The sequence below is a fragment of the Pogoniulus pusillus genome, chromosome 26, assembly GCF_015220805.1.
Source record: "Pogoniulus pusillus isolate bPogPus1 chromosome 26, bPogPus1.pri, whole genome shotgun sequence".
In the NCBI taxonomy this organism is placed as follows: domain Eukaryota; kingdom Metazoa; phylum Chordata; class Aves; order Piciformes; family Lybiidae; genus Pogoniulus; species Pogoniulus pusillus.
Window position 1 is genome coordinate 13,174,713 of NC_087289.1, and position 17,866 is coordinate 13,192,578.

Here is a 17,866-nt window from a genome sequence, read left to right on the forward strand (position 1 = left end):
AGATACAACAAGTCTAATTCCTCAGTGGTAAGCAACCGAAACACCAATGTTATTTTACAGCCCCTTAAATGTCTATCAGAGCACAACACTGTGAGGAATCCTACTCCAACAAGCACAAATGATGATTCCTTGCAATCTGAAACAAATGCAGTTGTTTGTAGCATAAATTCTCTGAGGAGCTAGTATATATTCCAAATGGCTTTATTAGTTTTAAGCTTACCATAAACACTGTAATGTATTAACTCCCACACATCTTGAAATGTCATCTCTACAGGCTTGAGAAATGAATAGATTTTTAAATCTGTGCAATTGTTCACTATTTTCATTGATGAAAGAGAACAAAAACCTTGTGGGTGAACATATACATTACAAAACATCACCTTCCTAGGAAAATCTCTATCCTCCACTAACAAAGGGAGAAACTATTACTCTCAGATTAATACTCCTAATCTACAATACCCATTTAGTGATATCATGATTGTTGCATAAGACCTGTAAACATAATACATTTAATAGAGGAAAAATAGGCTCTTATGCAGCACTACACACATTTGAGGAGGGGGAAGGAAAAAGGAAAAGTACCACTAGAAAGTATTATTAGTATCAGCAGTACCTGTTCACTTTTAACTGGTGGGAGGTTTACCTGAAAGGGTCCGAGGAACTTCTCCTTGTAACGAAATGTTGGCCTGGGGGACAGCCATAGCCATGGGATTATCTACCTGAAATCCCAGTTTATACTCAACCTATAACAACAGTTGAGGGACAGAAAATATGTAAGAAATGTCTGTATTAGTAAAAGGAAATGACACATTCTTCCTTAAATTAAAAATCTGTTGTCTTATTTTCCAAAAGTAAGTGGTGATTTTAGGTGCCCAAATTTAAAATGTTTTATATCAAGTCTAAACATTAGGATTTTCATTTACAGTTCAGATTAAGGAAGCCAAAACTGAAGTCATTCCTGAAAATTTGAGGCAGAATTTAAAGTGCTGTACTAAAAATAACCAACCCTTACTTGCCAGTACTTTTACATTTACTCATTCAATAGCCAGTTGGTTAAAACCATAGGAATTAAACCTCCCCCCAAATCAATCTTACAAACTACACAGTTGAAATTCATTACAGATAGTTTATTCAAGTACAATCTAGATTCTGTTTTCACTTAGAAAAATTATTCTGCAAATATTAATGCAAAAAATGTAGAGGACCTATTGCAACTAAGGCCAAAGTTGGAAATGCATCCCATCGTTCCTCACTCAGCTGAATGAATTTGGTTTTACTTTGTTTATACCATTAGGGTTTTTCCCCCTTTCTGAAACATTATAGGATGAATTTATATTATATCTGTTAGTCTCCATCTCTGGAGTCATTCAAAATCCATCTGGACACCACCTTTTGCAACCTGCTCTGGCAGAGGGGTTATACTAGGTGATCTCCAAAGGTCCCTTCCAACCCCCATCATTCTATGATTCCTTGATTATCAGTTTATTTTTCAGTCAAGATGCCAAGTACTGAAACATAAGCCAGATTCTGAGTTCCTATAAACTGCACTACACTTATCCTACAAAGTTAGCACAGTTACTATCAAGGAGTGCAATCCTGGTGGTGGAAAGCCCAAAAATTCTTGTTTAAAATTCACCCAGAAGTTCAAAACACCAAGGGAGGTGCAGGGGCAGTGATGCAGGTAGCTTGTGGATGAAGCTGTAACAAGGAAACACCTTCATGGTCCTACTCAAAACAGCAAGTTGGTGAAGTGCCTGTGAAGGTGGACTATGGTACGAAGTGAGAAGGCTTCACCTCTTATGAAATTATACCTCACAAGGAAAAACACTGGCAAGCAGTCTTCAGAAATTGCACTGCTGGAGTTGTTAGATATTGCTGCTGCTACTGCAGTCTTTCATAGTTAAGGACAGAAGAGTAACCATCACTCAGGTTTAAAAAAAAACACAGCCTGGCCACCTTGCAGACACTAAACATCATTTCATGTACCAAACTAAATGAACTGATTGGAAACGTTTTAAAATGTAAGAGAGTGCAGAGTATTTATGACAGTTGTTGTTGCATGTTCCAACCATGGTGGTTAAATGGAATAAAAATCCCTTTCCATTTAATTGGAGCTCAGTGATAAATGCAATATGCTACATTTACAGCTTCTTCCTGTCTCCAAACATGTTTCTAAAAATCTCTTAAATACGATTGCTCTACATTTCATTTCCAGAGGCTTTAGCTCATGGCTGCCCCTTCTGTGTGCCCAAAGCATCATCAGAAGAGACTCCACAGCCAGAAGCAAGTATGAAATATTTCAAAAGGAGTGTTTAACCTTTCTAAAACAAGAAATGAACCATTTGGCTACACATTACCTTAACTTGCTGCCTGCAATCTCACAATTCTTTTGCACTTAGCGTATGCTAATGCGTGCAAAGAAGAAAAGCTATGAAATGATGAGTGTTCACTACACAACACAGATCACGTATCAAACACTCAAACAGAAGTTATGGCCACTTGCCTTGGATTTAGCATGCCAGCTGAAGTGAAGATTGTTGGTCTCGCTGGGTATTAATAGATTGAAGGACAAGGCGTAGTGATTAACCACATCGTTCCTCACGTAAGACAACTCTGCATCAAGACCTGCAATAAGAAAGAAAAGAGTAAGGCAGGGAAGAACAGGACCAGCACTAACACACTGGGACAAACACTTCTCAGTACCAACAGCTCCACTTGCCTCAAAACATCACTCAGCACAGCTGATGAAGGAACACAAGCAGGCAGGTTTTGAAAGGCTCACGAGGAGGAGACCCACCCACCCTTTCCAGGCAGCCTGCTCCAGGGCTCCAACACCCTTAAAGTTTTTCCTCATGTTTAAGTGGAACTTCCTGCATTCCAGTTGTATGCACTGCCCTTTGTCCTATCACTGGGCATCACCAAAAAGAGGCTGGCAGCCACTCTTCACATATCTGTTAATGTTAATAAGATCTCCTTCTCACCCTCCTCTTCTCCAGGCCAAACAGGCCTAGGTCACTCAGCCTTTTCTCATATGATCCATGTTCTGGTCTCCTCAGTATCCTACTGGCCCTGCTCTGGACTCTTTAGTAGATCCCTGTCTCTCTTGAACTGACAAGCTCAGACATGGAAACAATACTCCAGGTATGGCCACGGAGTAGAGAACCTCCCACAACCTGCTGCCCACATGCTTTTTAATGCAACCCAGGATGCCACTGGCCTCCTTGGCCACAAAAGCACATTGGTGGCTCATGGGCAACTTACTGTCCACCCAGAGTTCCAGGTCCTTCTCCATGGTGCTGCTTTCCAGCAGGTCAGCCTCTAGTCTGTACTAGTATAGGGGGTTATTTTTGCCCAGATGCAGGACTCTACATTCACCCCTGTTTGTCCTTTGTCCAGTGCTCCAGTCAGTCTACATGCCGGTGGCTGGCAGCACAGACTGAGAGGGTATGAGTCACTCCTTCCAGTTTGGCATCACCAAACTGGCTCTGTACCTTCATCCAGGTCATTGACAAAGATGCTGAACAAGGCTGGACCCAGTACACACTTTTGGGGACCACCTCTAGCTATAGGCCTCCAAGCGGATTCTGTGCTGTTGGCCATGACTCTGAGCTCTATTCTCTAGCCAGTTCTCAACCCATCTCACCATACACTCCTCTAAACCATACCTCCTGAGCTATACTAAAGCTGGTGCTACACCATGTCCCTCAGCTCCACGTGTTTTAAACACTTCCAGGGATGAGGATTCAACCATTTCCCTGGAAAAGCCTGTTCCAACATTTGAGAACCCTTTCGGAGAAGAAATTTCTTCTAAGATCCAACCTAAACCTCCCTTGGTGTAACTTGAGGCCATTTCCTCTCCTTCTATCACTTATTACTAGGGAGAAGAGACCAACATCCATCCTGCTCCAAGCTCCTTTCAGGAAATTGTAGAGAGTGAGAAGGTCTCCCCTCAGCATCCTTTCCTCCAGACTAAATAACCCAGTTTCCCCTCAGGACCTACTCACAGGACTTGTTCCCCAGACCCTCCACCTGCTTCACTGCTCTTCTCTGGACACATTCCAGCATCTCAATGCTGTAGTCAGGGCCCCAAAATTGAACACTTAAAACTCCAGAGTACTTAATCACAAATACTGGAGGTTGAGAAACCTTAAACACAAAAGAAACCTACAGAACAGAGTAATCTCAGATAGAAATATTCCCAAACAAGATCTTGAGCAGACAAACATGCAAATACTTTAATTGCTGAATGTAATCAGTTTAAGAGATATTAATAGGAAAAAAAAAAAAAAAAAAAAAAAACACAAAAATACCACACAACCACAGACATTTTCTTCAATTTCTCTATAGTTCCACTCAGTAATAAATGGCACATCATAAAATCATTTTGGTTAGAAAAGACCTTTAATATCAAGTACAATCACTAACCCTGTACTGTCAAGTCCACCAAATGCATAAGCATACCCACCAGTAAAACAGGGAGGAGGAAGCACACATACACACACCGAAACAAAATAACATATAGAAGAAACAGCAAGCTTCCAAAACAGCTTGTCCAGGTAAATTTCACATGTAGGTCTACACATGAAACCTACCTCAGATTGAGAAAACAGACTGAGAAAGGTTCACAATCAGACACTTGCCACCCCTTATTTAATATGAACTTTGTAGAGGAACTGCTCATAGAAGTTAAACAGGTACACAGCAATAAAATTCTGTTATGAAAACTGACCTTTATAAAAAGGCAATCCTAATTTAAGCTGTTAAACACAAATATCTTGATGTGCAATAATATGTCAAGGTGTAGAAAACCCAATTACCCTACAGAAGATCAATCCGGTCTTTAAGCATTAATAGTCATACAACACTGAGTAATTATACAGCCCACTGATGTTTTAATGCCTTTATTGCCATAAAACACTACACACCAGCAGGCAAAGCCAATTATATGGATTTCAACAGCACCCTTCAAGAGCAGAGTAAGAATCAATGTCAAATTTTATTGCATAGAGAAAGTTTTACAATAGCCTGAGAAAACAAGCGGCTCTTCACTAGTCATCTTCTAGACAGAGCAGTGAAACAGAGAAGGGAGGAGAGAATCTCACAAAGAAGTATCTCCCAGAATGGTTGGGTTACACACTGCAGAGGAAGAAAACCCTTTTGGAAATGCTTCTAGTGGTTTAAGTACTACTGGTGATTAGCAATGAATGGTATTAACACATCAGCAGCAGTTTTGTTCTGGTAAGCTTCCTTCAGGACGACAATGCACAACACTGAAGAGTCTGGTTTCTCATTGCTCAGACTTGACTAACCTATGCCAACCCACCTGAAAACAGCAAGACCAATGCTTCGCCTGGATTTCAAAGCAGAAATGTCACCCTTTTACCCAGGCAACCCCCAAAGCTCATAACTAACTTCTACATCTTTGTACCTTCCACCCTTGGGAGCAAACTTGGAAGAATAAATTAGAGCTGAACCCAAACAAAAAGGAAGCACCACAGAGAAAGTCTGTCATTCTTTGCGCTATTTAACATAACAAAACATCTGAAGCTGCTCAGAAAGGAAGGGAAGAGGCCAATTTTCATTCCTAAATGCAAAAAGCTGCCGGGCAGCCCCTGCATCGGTGACAAAATTAGATCGTGTCAGTCTAGCAGTCAAACAAAGCACTTCTTTTCAAATGTCCTTGTGCAAATGCAGTCTAGCATCAACTTTTTTTCTTCTCACACACAATGTACTAAAGAAACTTGGCTCTATCAGCATGGGAAAAATCAGATTTTATTCTAACAAATAAGCAGATCTATCCTACAACATGTACTAGTAGTAACATGTTCTTAATGACAATGTTCAGGAGTCTGTTACCTGGAGTTACACTTCATTACCTACATCTCAACACAATTCTGGCAGGTTTTGTCCAAAATCAAGAGACAAAAAAATGTGCAGTGTCAGAGTTAGATGAGATTTCTAGAAGGCTAGGTCTAGGATCCATATTGCAAAAGCTACTATCTAATTAAGAGTACTTTGAAAAACCAGCTGCCCTAACTGGCACTCTCAGCTGCCTACCCAACTGGCTGTTTTCTTTCACCAGTGTGGGGGTGTTGGTCTCTTCCATTTTTGCTGGCTGTGTGCTTGCTTCTGCCTTTTGCTGTGCTTTTTCTGTGGAACACGCTGTACACTGTTATTCCATTAAACTCTCCTCAGCTCAACCCACAGGGCTTTGTGGGATTTTGTGTTTCTCTCACTCCTGATCAAGCAGGTGAGTCTTGCTACCACAGGCTCTTGGCACTCAGGCTCCAGCAGAGTTAAACCATAACACCCAGTGGTGGCAGGCAGCATACAGGCCACATCTGAACAAATAGTTTTGTCACCTGTGCAAAGTTAACTGTCACAAGCTGGATATAGAATACAATAGGCAAGGCATATATTGAGAAAACACTCAACAGAGCTCCAAGGCAATAATTACATCCTTGAAAACCATCATCTAGCAAACAGGAGGGGAAAAAAACACTCTTAGCTGAGACCTCTCTCTAAATCCTTGTGAATCGGACAGATCAGCCACAGTTCACTTTACAGATGCTGTTAAATAGAGTTTGCAAGTTCAACGTGACAGACAAATGGCATTTTTCTCAATGAAAGTACTTCCTGAAAGTCACAGGATCGACATTTTCCCTTCTACAGGAGGAAAACATTCCTTGTTCCTAGGACCCAATTGCTTACCCTTTTGTTTGTCTCTGAAAAGTAGCCAGCCTGATTATTTCTCTCTCCACCTACAGAAAAATCTTCATTTTTTGGATAGACCACTGTGAAAATAGTTAATGGCAACACTTCCATTAATGGGCAAAACCAAGCAAAGCACATTCTGCTTCTGTGAACACCTTTTAAATGTGCTTATTCAAGAAAGAAAAAAAAAAAAAAGCCCAAACAAAAACAATTAAAAAATACCAAACACATCCCCTCCTCCTCTCCCCCCTCAAAAAAAAAAGAAAGAACCCACTAGTAAAAGTCACAACAAAACCAGCATTCACTTTGCTACTAGTAGCCAGCACAGCACATGTGGGTTACCCAAAGAGCTGATTTCAAAGGAAGGATGCACTGAAGGTGCACAAGACAGATACTTGAGGGCAGAGGAAAATTAGTGCCAGTGACCTACAGACCCAGGGGAAATGGGACAGATGGGAATAGGAATGATGCAGATAGAGAGTTAAAGACAACTGAAAGGGAACTCTATAATAAAAAGAAAAGCTCACTTTAATGAGTAAATTAAACAACACAGAATTACTTGGTAATATTTATGACATGAAAATCTAACTCACTGGTAAAGACAAGTGTCTCTAAATTATTGTAATGTGAAGTTTGATGCTCCTTTTGAACTAGAACAGAAGTAAAGGCTGTGAATAAGAGTAAAAAACAAAGGCTCCATCCATGTGAAATCACAGTAATAGAATCACAGAACGTCAGGGGCTGGAAGGGACCTTAAAAGCTCATCCAGTCTAACCCCCATGACAGAGCAGGATCACCTATATCAGATCACACAGCAACACGTCCAGGTAGGTTTTGAATACCTCCAGAGAGGGAGACTACACAACCCCTCTGGACAGCCTTTTCCAGTGTTCTGTCACACTCAGAGTGGAAAAAAAAGTCCTCCTCATGTTTATATGAAATTTCCTATGCCTTAACTTCCACTCACTGCCCCTTGTCCTGTCATTGTGCATCACTCAGCAGAGCCTGGCTCCAGCCTCTTGGCACTCACCCTTTACATATTTATAAACCTTAATGAAGTCAGTCCTCAGTCTCCTCTTCTCCAAGCAGCAGAGTCCCAACTCCCTCAGTTTCTCCGCATAAGAATCACAGAATCAACCAGGTTGGAAGAGACCTTCAAGATCATCCAGGCCAACCTAGCACCTAGCCCTAGCCAATCAGCCAGACCATGACACTAAGCACCCCATCCAGGCTTTTCTTCAACACCTCCAGGGACAGTGACTCCACCACCTCCCTGGGCAGCCCATTCCAATGCCAATCACTCTCTCTGCCAACAACTTCCTCTGAACATCTAGCCTAGACCTCCCCTGGCACAGCTGGAGACTGTGTCCCCTCGTTTTGTTACTGGTTGCCCAGGAGAAGAGCCTGACCTCCACCTGGCTACAACCTCCCTTCAGGTAGTTGTAGGTGTTCCATTCCTTAACCATCTTTGTGGCTCTGTGCTGGACTCTCTCAAGCAGTTTTATGTCCTTCTCGAACTCGAGGGCCTGGAACTGGACAAAGTACTCCAGATGCAGCCTCAGCAGAGTAGAAGGGGAGGAGAACCTCTCTCTACCTTCTAATCCCACCCCAGAATGGCAGAATGACAGTTACACAAGAGCCCACAGCTCTAATTAAAATAACTTCAGATCAAAGGCTTACCAGTATCACAAAGCTTCTGAACTGAACAGCTGCAATCTGCCGAGCCAAAATTCAACTGCCTAACGAAGGTATAGCAGATGTCATCTGCACTCCTGAATAAAGAGCATTTGCAGTATTTTAGTGTCACATACACACAGAAATAATGCCACTTGATTTTTGTTGTTGTTGTTAATTCAGTTATCGCTGTAGGCAAGACTGTAAGATAAAACCAGGTAAGTCACCTTCAAACTAGTGTCCCTGCCAGTGGCCATTACTAGTCCCATAACAAGCACCCAACTGAGTACAAATAATTAAAGAAGAAGAAAAGCAAACAAACACACACACAATAAAAATCCCCACCAAACAGAGACATCCCTGCCTCAATGTATCAGACCTCCCAGCCTCAAAACTCACACTTGTAGTTTAGTGATCTGTTAAAGGAATAAGGAACCATTCACATCCTTTGGGACACTCTGGAAGACTTCCATTACAGCAACACTAACAATTTAAGGCAAAATGAAGCTCCACATGAACTAAAGCAGGTCTACTAGCTTCCATGGTGATCTCTGCATTCTGGAAAGTCACGAAGCCTAATATACTTTGCTTTTATTAGGAATCAATCCACAAGGCCATCAGCAAACTTCATAAAGGCTCAAACAGTTTTGAGAGGATCACAGAATGGTTTAGGTTGGAAGGGACCTCCAAAGATCATCCAGTTCTAACCCCTTGGCATAGGCAGGGACACCTCCCACTAGAACAGGGTAATCATCTTTAGTTTTAATCAACCTGCTCAGCCTCATTTGGGCCACTGTCATTATGTATTCTGAGTGGCTGCAGCTTTTCAAGCCCAGTAATCAGCAGCTCCAACACTTAAACATTACTGGTCTTAACTTTCCCAAGCAGCGTTGTGAAACCAATATACTGATTAATTTAATTGCAGCTATTCAACACCCAGTGAGTGACAGCAAAATTCTAAAGCATCACATTAGGTTCATGCTGTTGCTTCTGCTCCCAGCTCTCCAAAGCAGTCAGTGCAAATATGCGAGTTATCCGCTTGAAAGAAGGTCAAAGGCACAGATGGAAGAGAAATAATGTGTTTGAAGCCTCGACCATCATATCCTTTGTACTGCCACAAAGCATTTTCAGAGAGTGTTAGCATTAATTCTTATATTGAATCTGCTGGTGCTGCTGCCATTCAGAGGGGTGGCAAGGGAAAAGAAAAGACATCAATTCATCAGCACAACTCATTAAATGCACTTCACCCTTTCCGCACTTGCTGCTTTCATAGTTGAGACCTTAAGTACAATTTTAATACTGCACACTAAGATACTTGAGGAACAGCCTCTAACTGAAGATGGAAAAGTGGAAGCCTCAGTAGTATTCCAGTCTGGATAGTTTATGGTAGGAATTAGTCATCAAGCAACCCCATTTCACTAGAGCTCAGAATAAGTGAACCAAAATGCAGTTGACATTTGTTTCATTAATTCAGCTTTTCCAGTATCCAAACACAACTCCTAAGACCAGAAGGGTGGGGGAGAAGAAAAACACAAGACTTCCCCAAAACCCTCTATTTTTTTAACGTACCCATATACCCAAGTACAGTGTATTTGCCTCCACAGCTCCCACCCTCAAGAAGATGCCACTTTGGCATTTTTCATGCCTCTATTTCCCTCTGCCTAAAACAGTGCTTAGGAGCAGTTTCAATCCCTGCCTTCCTCCCAGCACCATGAGGCCTTCCTGATGGCTTTGCTCATGCTCACAGGGAGTTCTTTGATGCCATTTCCTCTTACTCCCATTCTGTCCACACACTGAAGGGAGAAAGTATATACTCAAAGAGGCCAACGATCAGCAGTGATAAATAAGATGTTGCTAAATAGCACACAGGTGTAAAATCACAGCAGCAAGGAATGCAGCTCTTAGCTTGCTGTCCCCCCGCAATCAGACTAGCTTTCAGCCTCAGAGGTCACATTTCTTCCAAGTCCCTGACGCACAAATGTTACAAGAGCCACAAACATGTATCTTGGCCTCTTGGGAACTGAAATGGCTGCTTCCTCCCAGCACTGAGTGAAGACAGAAAGCAGCGGGAGGAAGCCAAGCCGCCTGCTGCCCATGCAGTCTCTCCTGAGCAGCCAATCTGCAGATGCAGACTGCTTTATCTGGGCAGGAGTCACACTGAGCCCCCAGCATTTTAAAACCCCAAACACATGAGCTGGTGTGATACAGCAGGCCAGAGAAGTCAACCACTCATCTCAGCAATGCCAAGTAAATCAACACACATGGACTTCAGTATTTCCTCAGCTGCCTTCTAAATGGCAAGCACACAATGTATTATTTCAAAGCAATCTTAAACAAGGCTAGAAGCTGCCTCTGCTGGCATCACCCCTGATAGCCTTCAGGCTATCTCTGAGCTGCAGTGGCTTTTTGCAAGCACTACGAATACTGCAGAGTTTATATGGCTACACACATCTCCAAAGAAACAGCTATCCACAGGCTATTTGAACTTTACAACTTAAAAGTGAGGCAACAGAACAAAACACGGCATCAGAATTCCAAATGCAGCTTGTTCTGATAACCCTCAAAACAATACTGACGTGAGCCACAGTACTCAGTAAACCAGACAGACAAGCATCCAAGTGCACTGAAAGGCTCCAAAATAAAAGCAGATTGCTCAACTCTGATGCAAGTAACTTGCCACAACTTGCTGCAGCTTGTGAGCAGCCAGATGTTGCTGCATGCGTGCTCAGAACGCTCTGCCAGCCTTCATCCTCCTTGTGCTCCAAAGCAGCCTTGAGTGACATTCACCTGCAACACCTAAAAGGCCATCTAAGATGCACCACTCATGGAGTGTCATTAGGCTAAAGGGCTTTATTGGGCAAGATAATAATTACCCTAAAGACAGCATTTCCAATTAAGGGCAACACATCAGAATATTTTCAAGCCATGATAGCAATTCAGTTTTGTTAGAGTGCATTGCATCTGCCAAGACTAGAAGCTTGCTTTCAATTCAGCAGCATGCACCTACAGTAACCTTTAAGTGCCTTTCAATTGGTAAAAGGAATTATTAACATGCAGGGGTTTGCAATTTTGCAAAGACAACTGTGGGGACCATAACAACACCAATGCTTATTTTTTGCATACAACACATAAAAAGCTACCATTCTTCAGATTCAACCACTAAAAAAGCTAGAAAACTACCATTTAACAATATGCTACAACCGAATCAGGTTGTGAACTGCTGCTTATGTATCACACAGACACTTGCTTCCACACTTTAGGGTACTCAAACATCTGCTTTTCAGTGGCCATGTCACCTACTCTCCCTTCTGCAGCCACATAGAAAGTAGCTTTTTTGTATTTTCTCTATCCAAAAGAGGCACCACATACAAGCAACTGCGTGCTGCTAACAAAACTCAGAGCACTAGCTTGCTGCTGGGGGCCTAAGCACTGATGCTGTCAAAACCAGGCACAGGTAGGCTTTTAACAAGGCCCCAAAGCATTTAAAAATCACAATACTTCAACTTTTCAATAATCTGAACATCCAGCTCATACTGACACACTGATTTTCAGCCCCACTTCATAGCAATGACAACTAACCAGGTGTCAGAGGAAGAGCAGCATTTTTAGTCACTACAAACACAGCAGTACATCATAAAGTGCTTGACGTGAACTACTTCTGCTATCTCCCCAAAACAGTGACATCAAGAAAGACAAAAGTGACATCTAAAGACCACTTAACACAGCAGTTCATCGAGTAGGAGATGTTTAGCCTCCATCTGAAATTCACAAAGCTGCATTTGGTCTATAATTTACCAAGGCTCTGCTCAGCCTTGATGAGGTCACACCCAAGTACTGGATCCAGTGCTGGGCTCCTTTATACAAGAAACGAAAAGCTGATGGACAGAGTTGAGCAAAGGATCACAAAGGCGAGGTGCAGACAAGAAGGACAAAGTCAGATCCTTCTCTGTGGTGCACAGTGAGAGGACCAGAAGCAACAGGCACAAACCGAAACATAGGTGGATCTATCTGAACACCAGAAAAAAGTCTTCTACTGCCAGAGTGACAGAACACTGGCACAGATTGCCCACAGAGGCTCAGAAGCTTCTGGACATGGTGCTGGACAGCCAGCTCTAGGTGGCCACACCTAAGCAAGGTGGTTGGACCAGATGACCTCACAAGGTCCCTACCAACTTCAGCTACTCTGAGAGTTAGCAGCAGTTCAAAAAATAACCACATCAACCATCTGCTGTACCAGATTTTGCATCAACCTTGCATCTTACAACCAGACAACTAATTTTATTAAGCTGCACTCTGGCTTCAAATGAAATTCTACAACATGTAAGAAAAAAAAGACACGCTAAGTCTTAAACTAATTTAACTCTGCAATTAAGCAAGTGCAAATACACAACCAACAGAAACCAGCATTCAGCATCATTACTCAGAAGAAACTAGGTCAAAGAACAGTAAGCTTGCAAACTCAACACAAACTTTGTATAACTTCCACCTTAAGATTTTCCTGCAGTTCTAATGTACCTCCTACATCTGCATTATGACAGCCCTTAGTTACTGTGGCAACATGGTATTTTTCCCCCACAGAACTAAAGTTGCATTTAGCTTTCAGGCTAGATCTGTCTCTAAAAAGAACCAGAGCCATGTGATGAGGGCTATCCACGAGGCCATTTTCACGGGTACGTGGTCCACAAAAACAAAACCAAACCTGCAAGAACGGAAAGGATTGTCCTCGCTGGTTAAGCATCCTGCTGCTGCCGTGAACAATGAGGTGCTATCTCACGACAGCTACAAAAGAACTGCCCGCAATGCAAGAAAAACTGCTTCAGCCAAGTTTTCACAAGCAGCTACAGATTCTGGCCCTCATCCTCTGACGGTATAAGTCAAGGTCTCCTGTGAGGCTGAGCTGCGGTACTGCCAGGAACTCACAGCTGAAGAGCTAAGAGATATGCTATGAATGCCTTCAGTGCCAAATCATGCTACGTACTTTAAATAGACCAGATCAAATCAATTATTAAGGCTAGCTACCCAATACTCGTGACTATTTTTTACTTTAAGCTCTAAACCTTAGTTCCTTATCCACTAAGCAGGGATACATGTCCCTTTGCATCACAGAATCTCATGAAAAGCTGACCAACATGGCATTTCAACATTAGGCAAACATCACATTCTGAATTCAAAGGAAAATCTGAATGAATGTTGCTAAATCAAGTACAGACACTACTGAATTATTATTCATTTAACACCATCTGCTCTGTTCACAGCACAGTTGCTAGAAAGAAGTGATGTGATAGGGCAGTGTTATCATGCCTCTATAGTTAGCCACTCCATAAAACTAATACTACCTTCTTTAGGTTTACGCACAGGCCAAAAAAAACCTGTCTATACAAACCATCCCCAAAAGATACAAATACAACTCCAAAAACCTACAAATCAGGGTGCTGAAGAAGTTCACGGACACCCCTAAAAAGAGCTGTGGTGCTCTGGACATCTGTCCCCAGCAAGCAATGCTTCTCTTCCTCCTCCTCCCCAACTCTCCATCACCCTGTACCTCAGGTCTGCTCTCACTCAAACACCTCTGGCTCCCTGCTGCCATTGCTAAAGTTGTCTTAATCAAGTCCCCTGGACCAACTCTTCCTTTTACCTTCATTCCTTCTACTACTGAACCCTGTCTGGTGAGAGTGGAATCTGACAAGTATGTGGAAATCGCAGTATTTTATTTTTCTCCAAAAGTTTGTAGTTTAAATGGTTGTGAACATTTTCTACAAGAGTGGCAAGAGGATTTCCTAACAGAGACTGCCATATAGCAAGTCCTCTTTTCAGACCACAGGAACTCTGCAACTTTTCAACATAAAGATCCACTTCACACAATAAAGCAAGCCATTTTTCTCTAACTTTCTTCTCTGTAAAGTTCTGAAGATTTCATAGACTCATAGAATCAACCAGGTTGGAAGAGACCTCCAAGATCATCCAGTCCAACCTAGCACCCAGCCCTATCCAATCAACTAGACCATGGCACTAAGTGCCTCATCCAGTCTTTTCTTCAAGACTCCCAGGGATGGTGCCTCCACCACCTCCCTGGGCAGCCCATTCCAATGGGAAATCACTCTCTCTGTGAAGACCTTCTTCCCAATATCCAGCCTATACCTACCCTGGCACAACTTGAGACTGTGTCCCCTTGTTCTATTGCTGGTTCCCAAGGCAGACACAGGATCAGAATCACACTGCCTGCTGGTGGAAACCTGGCATGAGCACACAGGAAAGTAGCCGTCGGATTTCATTGTAAGTCACAGTATCTGTCCTGTCACCACACAACAGAAAGAACAGCAGCCACAAATAATTTTAAGCAAGTCACTATTTCATTTACAGGAGGCACAACCTAATTAAAAACACAGGCCATGGCTCCCTAAGACACCGAACTCCAATTTTGAGGAGAGCAGAAACACTGCAATGTGCCACTGAATTGGCATAGCCTCTCTGATGGACAGACTACACTTGAGTACAACCACACAGGCCTTACACCAGCTCTGCATAGGGGGTACACACCATATCAATGGCTGTGGCTGATTCAGTGATTTGAAACTGCATGCTTATGTTTGTTCCAAATCAAATTTGTGATCTAAAGATGGAAGAGAATGACATTAAGAAGCACGAAAGCACATCGCAGGCTGTAGTAACTCCATGTAACACTTAGGTTTACGAGCACTTCAGAATGTCTAAGAGCTCTCTTTTCAACCAGAGCAAGACAGCAGCAGAGAGTTTGTTTAGAAACAAAAGGCAAACTAGCTTCTAGGCATAGCAGCTTCGGTTTGCTTCACACAAACTATCATTTCCCTACTCACTACACAAATCCACCCTGACATCCACTGAACCAAGGCTTCCCTCAGTAATAGTACACGTCCCTTCTCTTTTGAAAGTCCATGCACCAACAGCAATACTTAAACCATAAATCTGACTGTCTGCAAACACCATACAGATACTACAAAACTGGACATTTTAAAACAGCTTGGTTTGTTTTCTGAAGTGTGAAGAACTGGAACACACCCATCTGTCCCCTTGGACTTTCTTATGTCAGAGAAATATACGTAGTGGAGATCCGATTGCCAGTGTGCAGATGCCTTGTTGAACTACACCTTACCTTCAACAGCTAATACATATAAAGGATACCCTTAAAATTAAATCTTCTCATGCCAACAACACAAGGTAGATACTGAAATTTAGTTCATTACAGATTTCCAGGGATTTGAATCCCACTACCTGAAAAAAAAACTGACAGTTTATCTCAAATCAGACTTTTGTTTACCCAAGCCTTTGAGATCACAAAAGTAGAACAGATCATTAAGTGTCAGATACCTAAAGAAAGACAAAGCAGCTACTGATATCTTGACTAAGTAACTTTAACCATGTTACCAATAGCCAACCAGAAGTGAGGTTATAGAATGCAATTTAACTTAAAAACCAACAATGACAGCACATCTTCCCTCCTCTGTTGCTACTTCACAATGAATAATTATGTTAGTGGACCACAGAAGTCTGAGTAAATCCAACTAACAGATTGCAGACACTAGACTTGGGATTGCTCAAACCACTCAGCATTTCCAAGATTAGCTACTTGTTTAGAAACTCAGCTAAACAGCAAGCCTGACATTTTTATCCTCTATCTGCAAGAGAGCATCTGGCAACAAGCACAAGTATAGTTAAAACGACAGCAACAGAATCACAAGAGCAAGCTTTAAGGGTGAAAACATTTAGTATTATCTACTGGCCAATTCCCTGTAATTTCACTCAGCTACATGCTTACACATTTAAAGCTGACTGGAGATCTTTTTATTTTGTCCATTTGATACAAATGAAGTCTTGCACTACTCATTTTTCAGCTTAGGGAGACACAGGACACAAAAATCACCAGGGATACCAATATATTTGTTTGGAGACTCCAGCCACCAACTCTAAACAAGAGCTTAAGCAAGCCAAAGCCTATAGAAAACACATCTTTGTTTAAATCAGAGACTTCCCAAGCACAAAACCACTGCAAAAGCCTTCTGCAGCAGGCCAGATGGAGGACTTCATGATCTGCCTCCAAGTATTTGTGCAGCAATTGTCAGCCTGCCTAGAAATTAAGATTCCTTTCACACACGTACTCAATTATTGCCAGGTCTGCTCTCTGCCCTCTGAATGTCACTCACCTTGATAATTAAATCACGGGCCTGAACTCGTCTCTCCCAGTGCTTACCCTGCTCCCACAGGGCACCATCCCCAGGCACTTCAATGAAGAGAACCTCTCACGATCAGGCTAAAGCCCAGGACTCTTTTCTTACCCCAGCCACAAACATGCACACACTGGGCAGCAGAGTCCTCAAACTCCTTTTTCACCACACCTCCCTGCTCCCCTAGCCGTAAAGAAATCCACACAGATCCCGAGATTTACTTGAGCTCACCGCAGTCACATAGCATCCCCACCCTGTCCTAAGCCTTCAACCCTGTTCACAACCCTCTCCATCCTCCCCTGCACTCCCAGATCCACTGCCCTCTCTTGAAGCCCCTCTGCCAGCACTCTATTCCTCCCGTCACACTGACACCCAGCATTGCCCCTAACCCCAGCCCCACCATCCCCACTGCAGCCCCACCCTCCTCCAGACCCCCAGACACAGAACTTCCCTCATCCCCTTTTTCAGCGCCCGGAACCCCAGATTCACCTTAGGCTCACAGACCTTCCCACTCCCGCGCAGGCTGTGCCCCCACAATCGCACCCCAGCCCCACAGGGCCGCGGTCTCCGCCGCACAGAGCACACCGCCGCTAGGCCTGCCGCGACCCCGGCCCGCACTCACCGATCAGCTGGTGCACCTCCTCCTCGCTTAGGTACAGGCTGAAGCTGGGCCCGGGGCCGGCGCGGGGCCAGTCCGGGGGCCCCGCACCGTGGGGGCCGGAGCTGGGGCCAGCCTGGCCCTCGGCGGCGGCGGGCAAGAGCAGCAGCAGCGGCAAGATGCGGAGGAGATGGCGGCGCGGGCCCCGCACCCGGCACGACGACGACGGCCGCCGCCCCGCGCCCGCCTCCTTCGGCGCCGAAAGGGGCCGGTCCCGCCGCCGCCGCCTCCACCCGCCGGTCTCGCGGCTCCCGCCCCGGCGCCCCAGCACCATGGCTCTGCGGGGAGGGAGGAAGACGAGAAGGCAGGGACGGGGGGACGGGAGGGAGAGCACCCCCCGCCCCGCCGAGCCCCTCACACGCCGCGGCCGCCGGCCCCCGCCCCGCCGCTCATGGCCCCGCGCGCCAGCCGCTGGCGCCGCTGCCTCCGCCCGCCGCACGCCCCGCCCCGCGCACGCGCGCCGCCCGGCCCCGCCCCCAGCGCCGCTCGCCGCCGCTCGCCGCCGCCTCCGCCAGTCCCGCAGCCGGCGCTCGGCCGGGCGTGGGTGTGCGCTGCGCTCTGCATCCCGCCGGGTGACGGGCAAGGGAGAGAGGAGGAAGGGGGTCCGGCCCGCACCGGTCCG

At 44.3% G+C, this 17,866-nt stretch overlaps 1 protein-coding gene across 4 annotated transcripts in view; it reads right to left on the reverse strand.

Annotated features, from left to right (window-relative positions):
• RYK (receptor like tyrosine kinase) overlaps positions 1 to 17,643 on the reverse strand; it is a 59,659-nt gene extending 42,016 nt beyond the window's left edge. For 2 of the 4 annotated variants that reach the window (XM_064165062.1, XM_064165061.1), the window contains exons 1-3: positions 17,209 to 17,643; positions 2,504 to 2,625; positions 644 to 743 (exon numbers count right to left, since the gene is read on the reverse strand). In XM_064165062.1, the coding sequence (XP_064021132.1) occupies positions 644 to 743; positions 2,504 to 2,625; positions 17,209 to 17,518 (532 nt within the window). In that variant the 5' untranslated portion in view covers positions 17,519 to 17,643. The remainder of the gene's footprint in view (positions 1 to 643; positions 744 to 2,503; positions 2,626 to 17,208) is intronic. The other 2 variants (XM_064165063.1, XM_064165065.1) reach the window with 2 other exon arrangements.
• Positions 17,644 to 17,866: the final 223 nt, after the last annotated feature.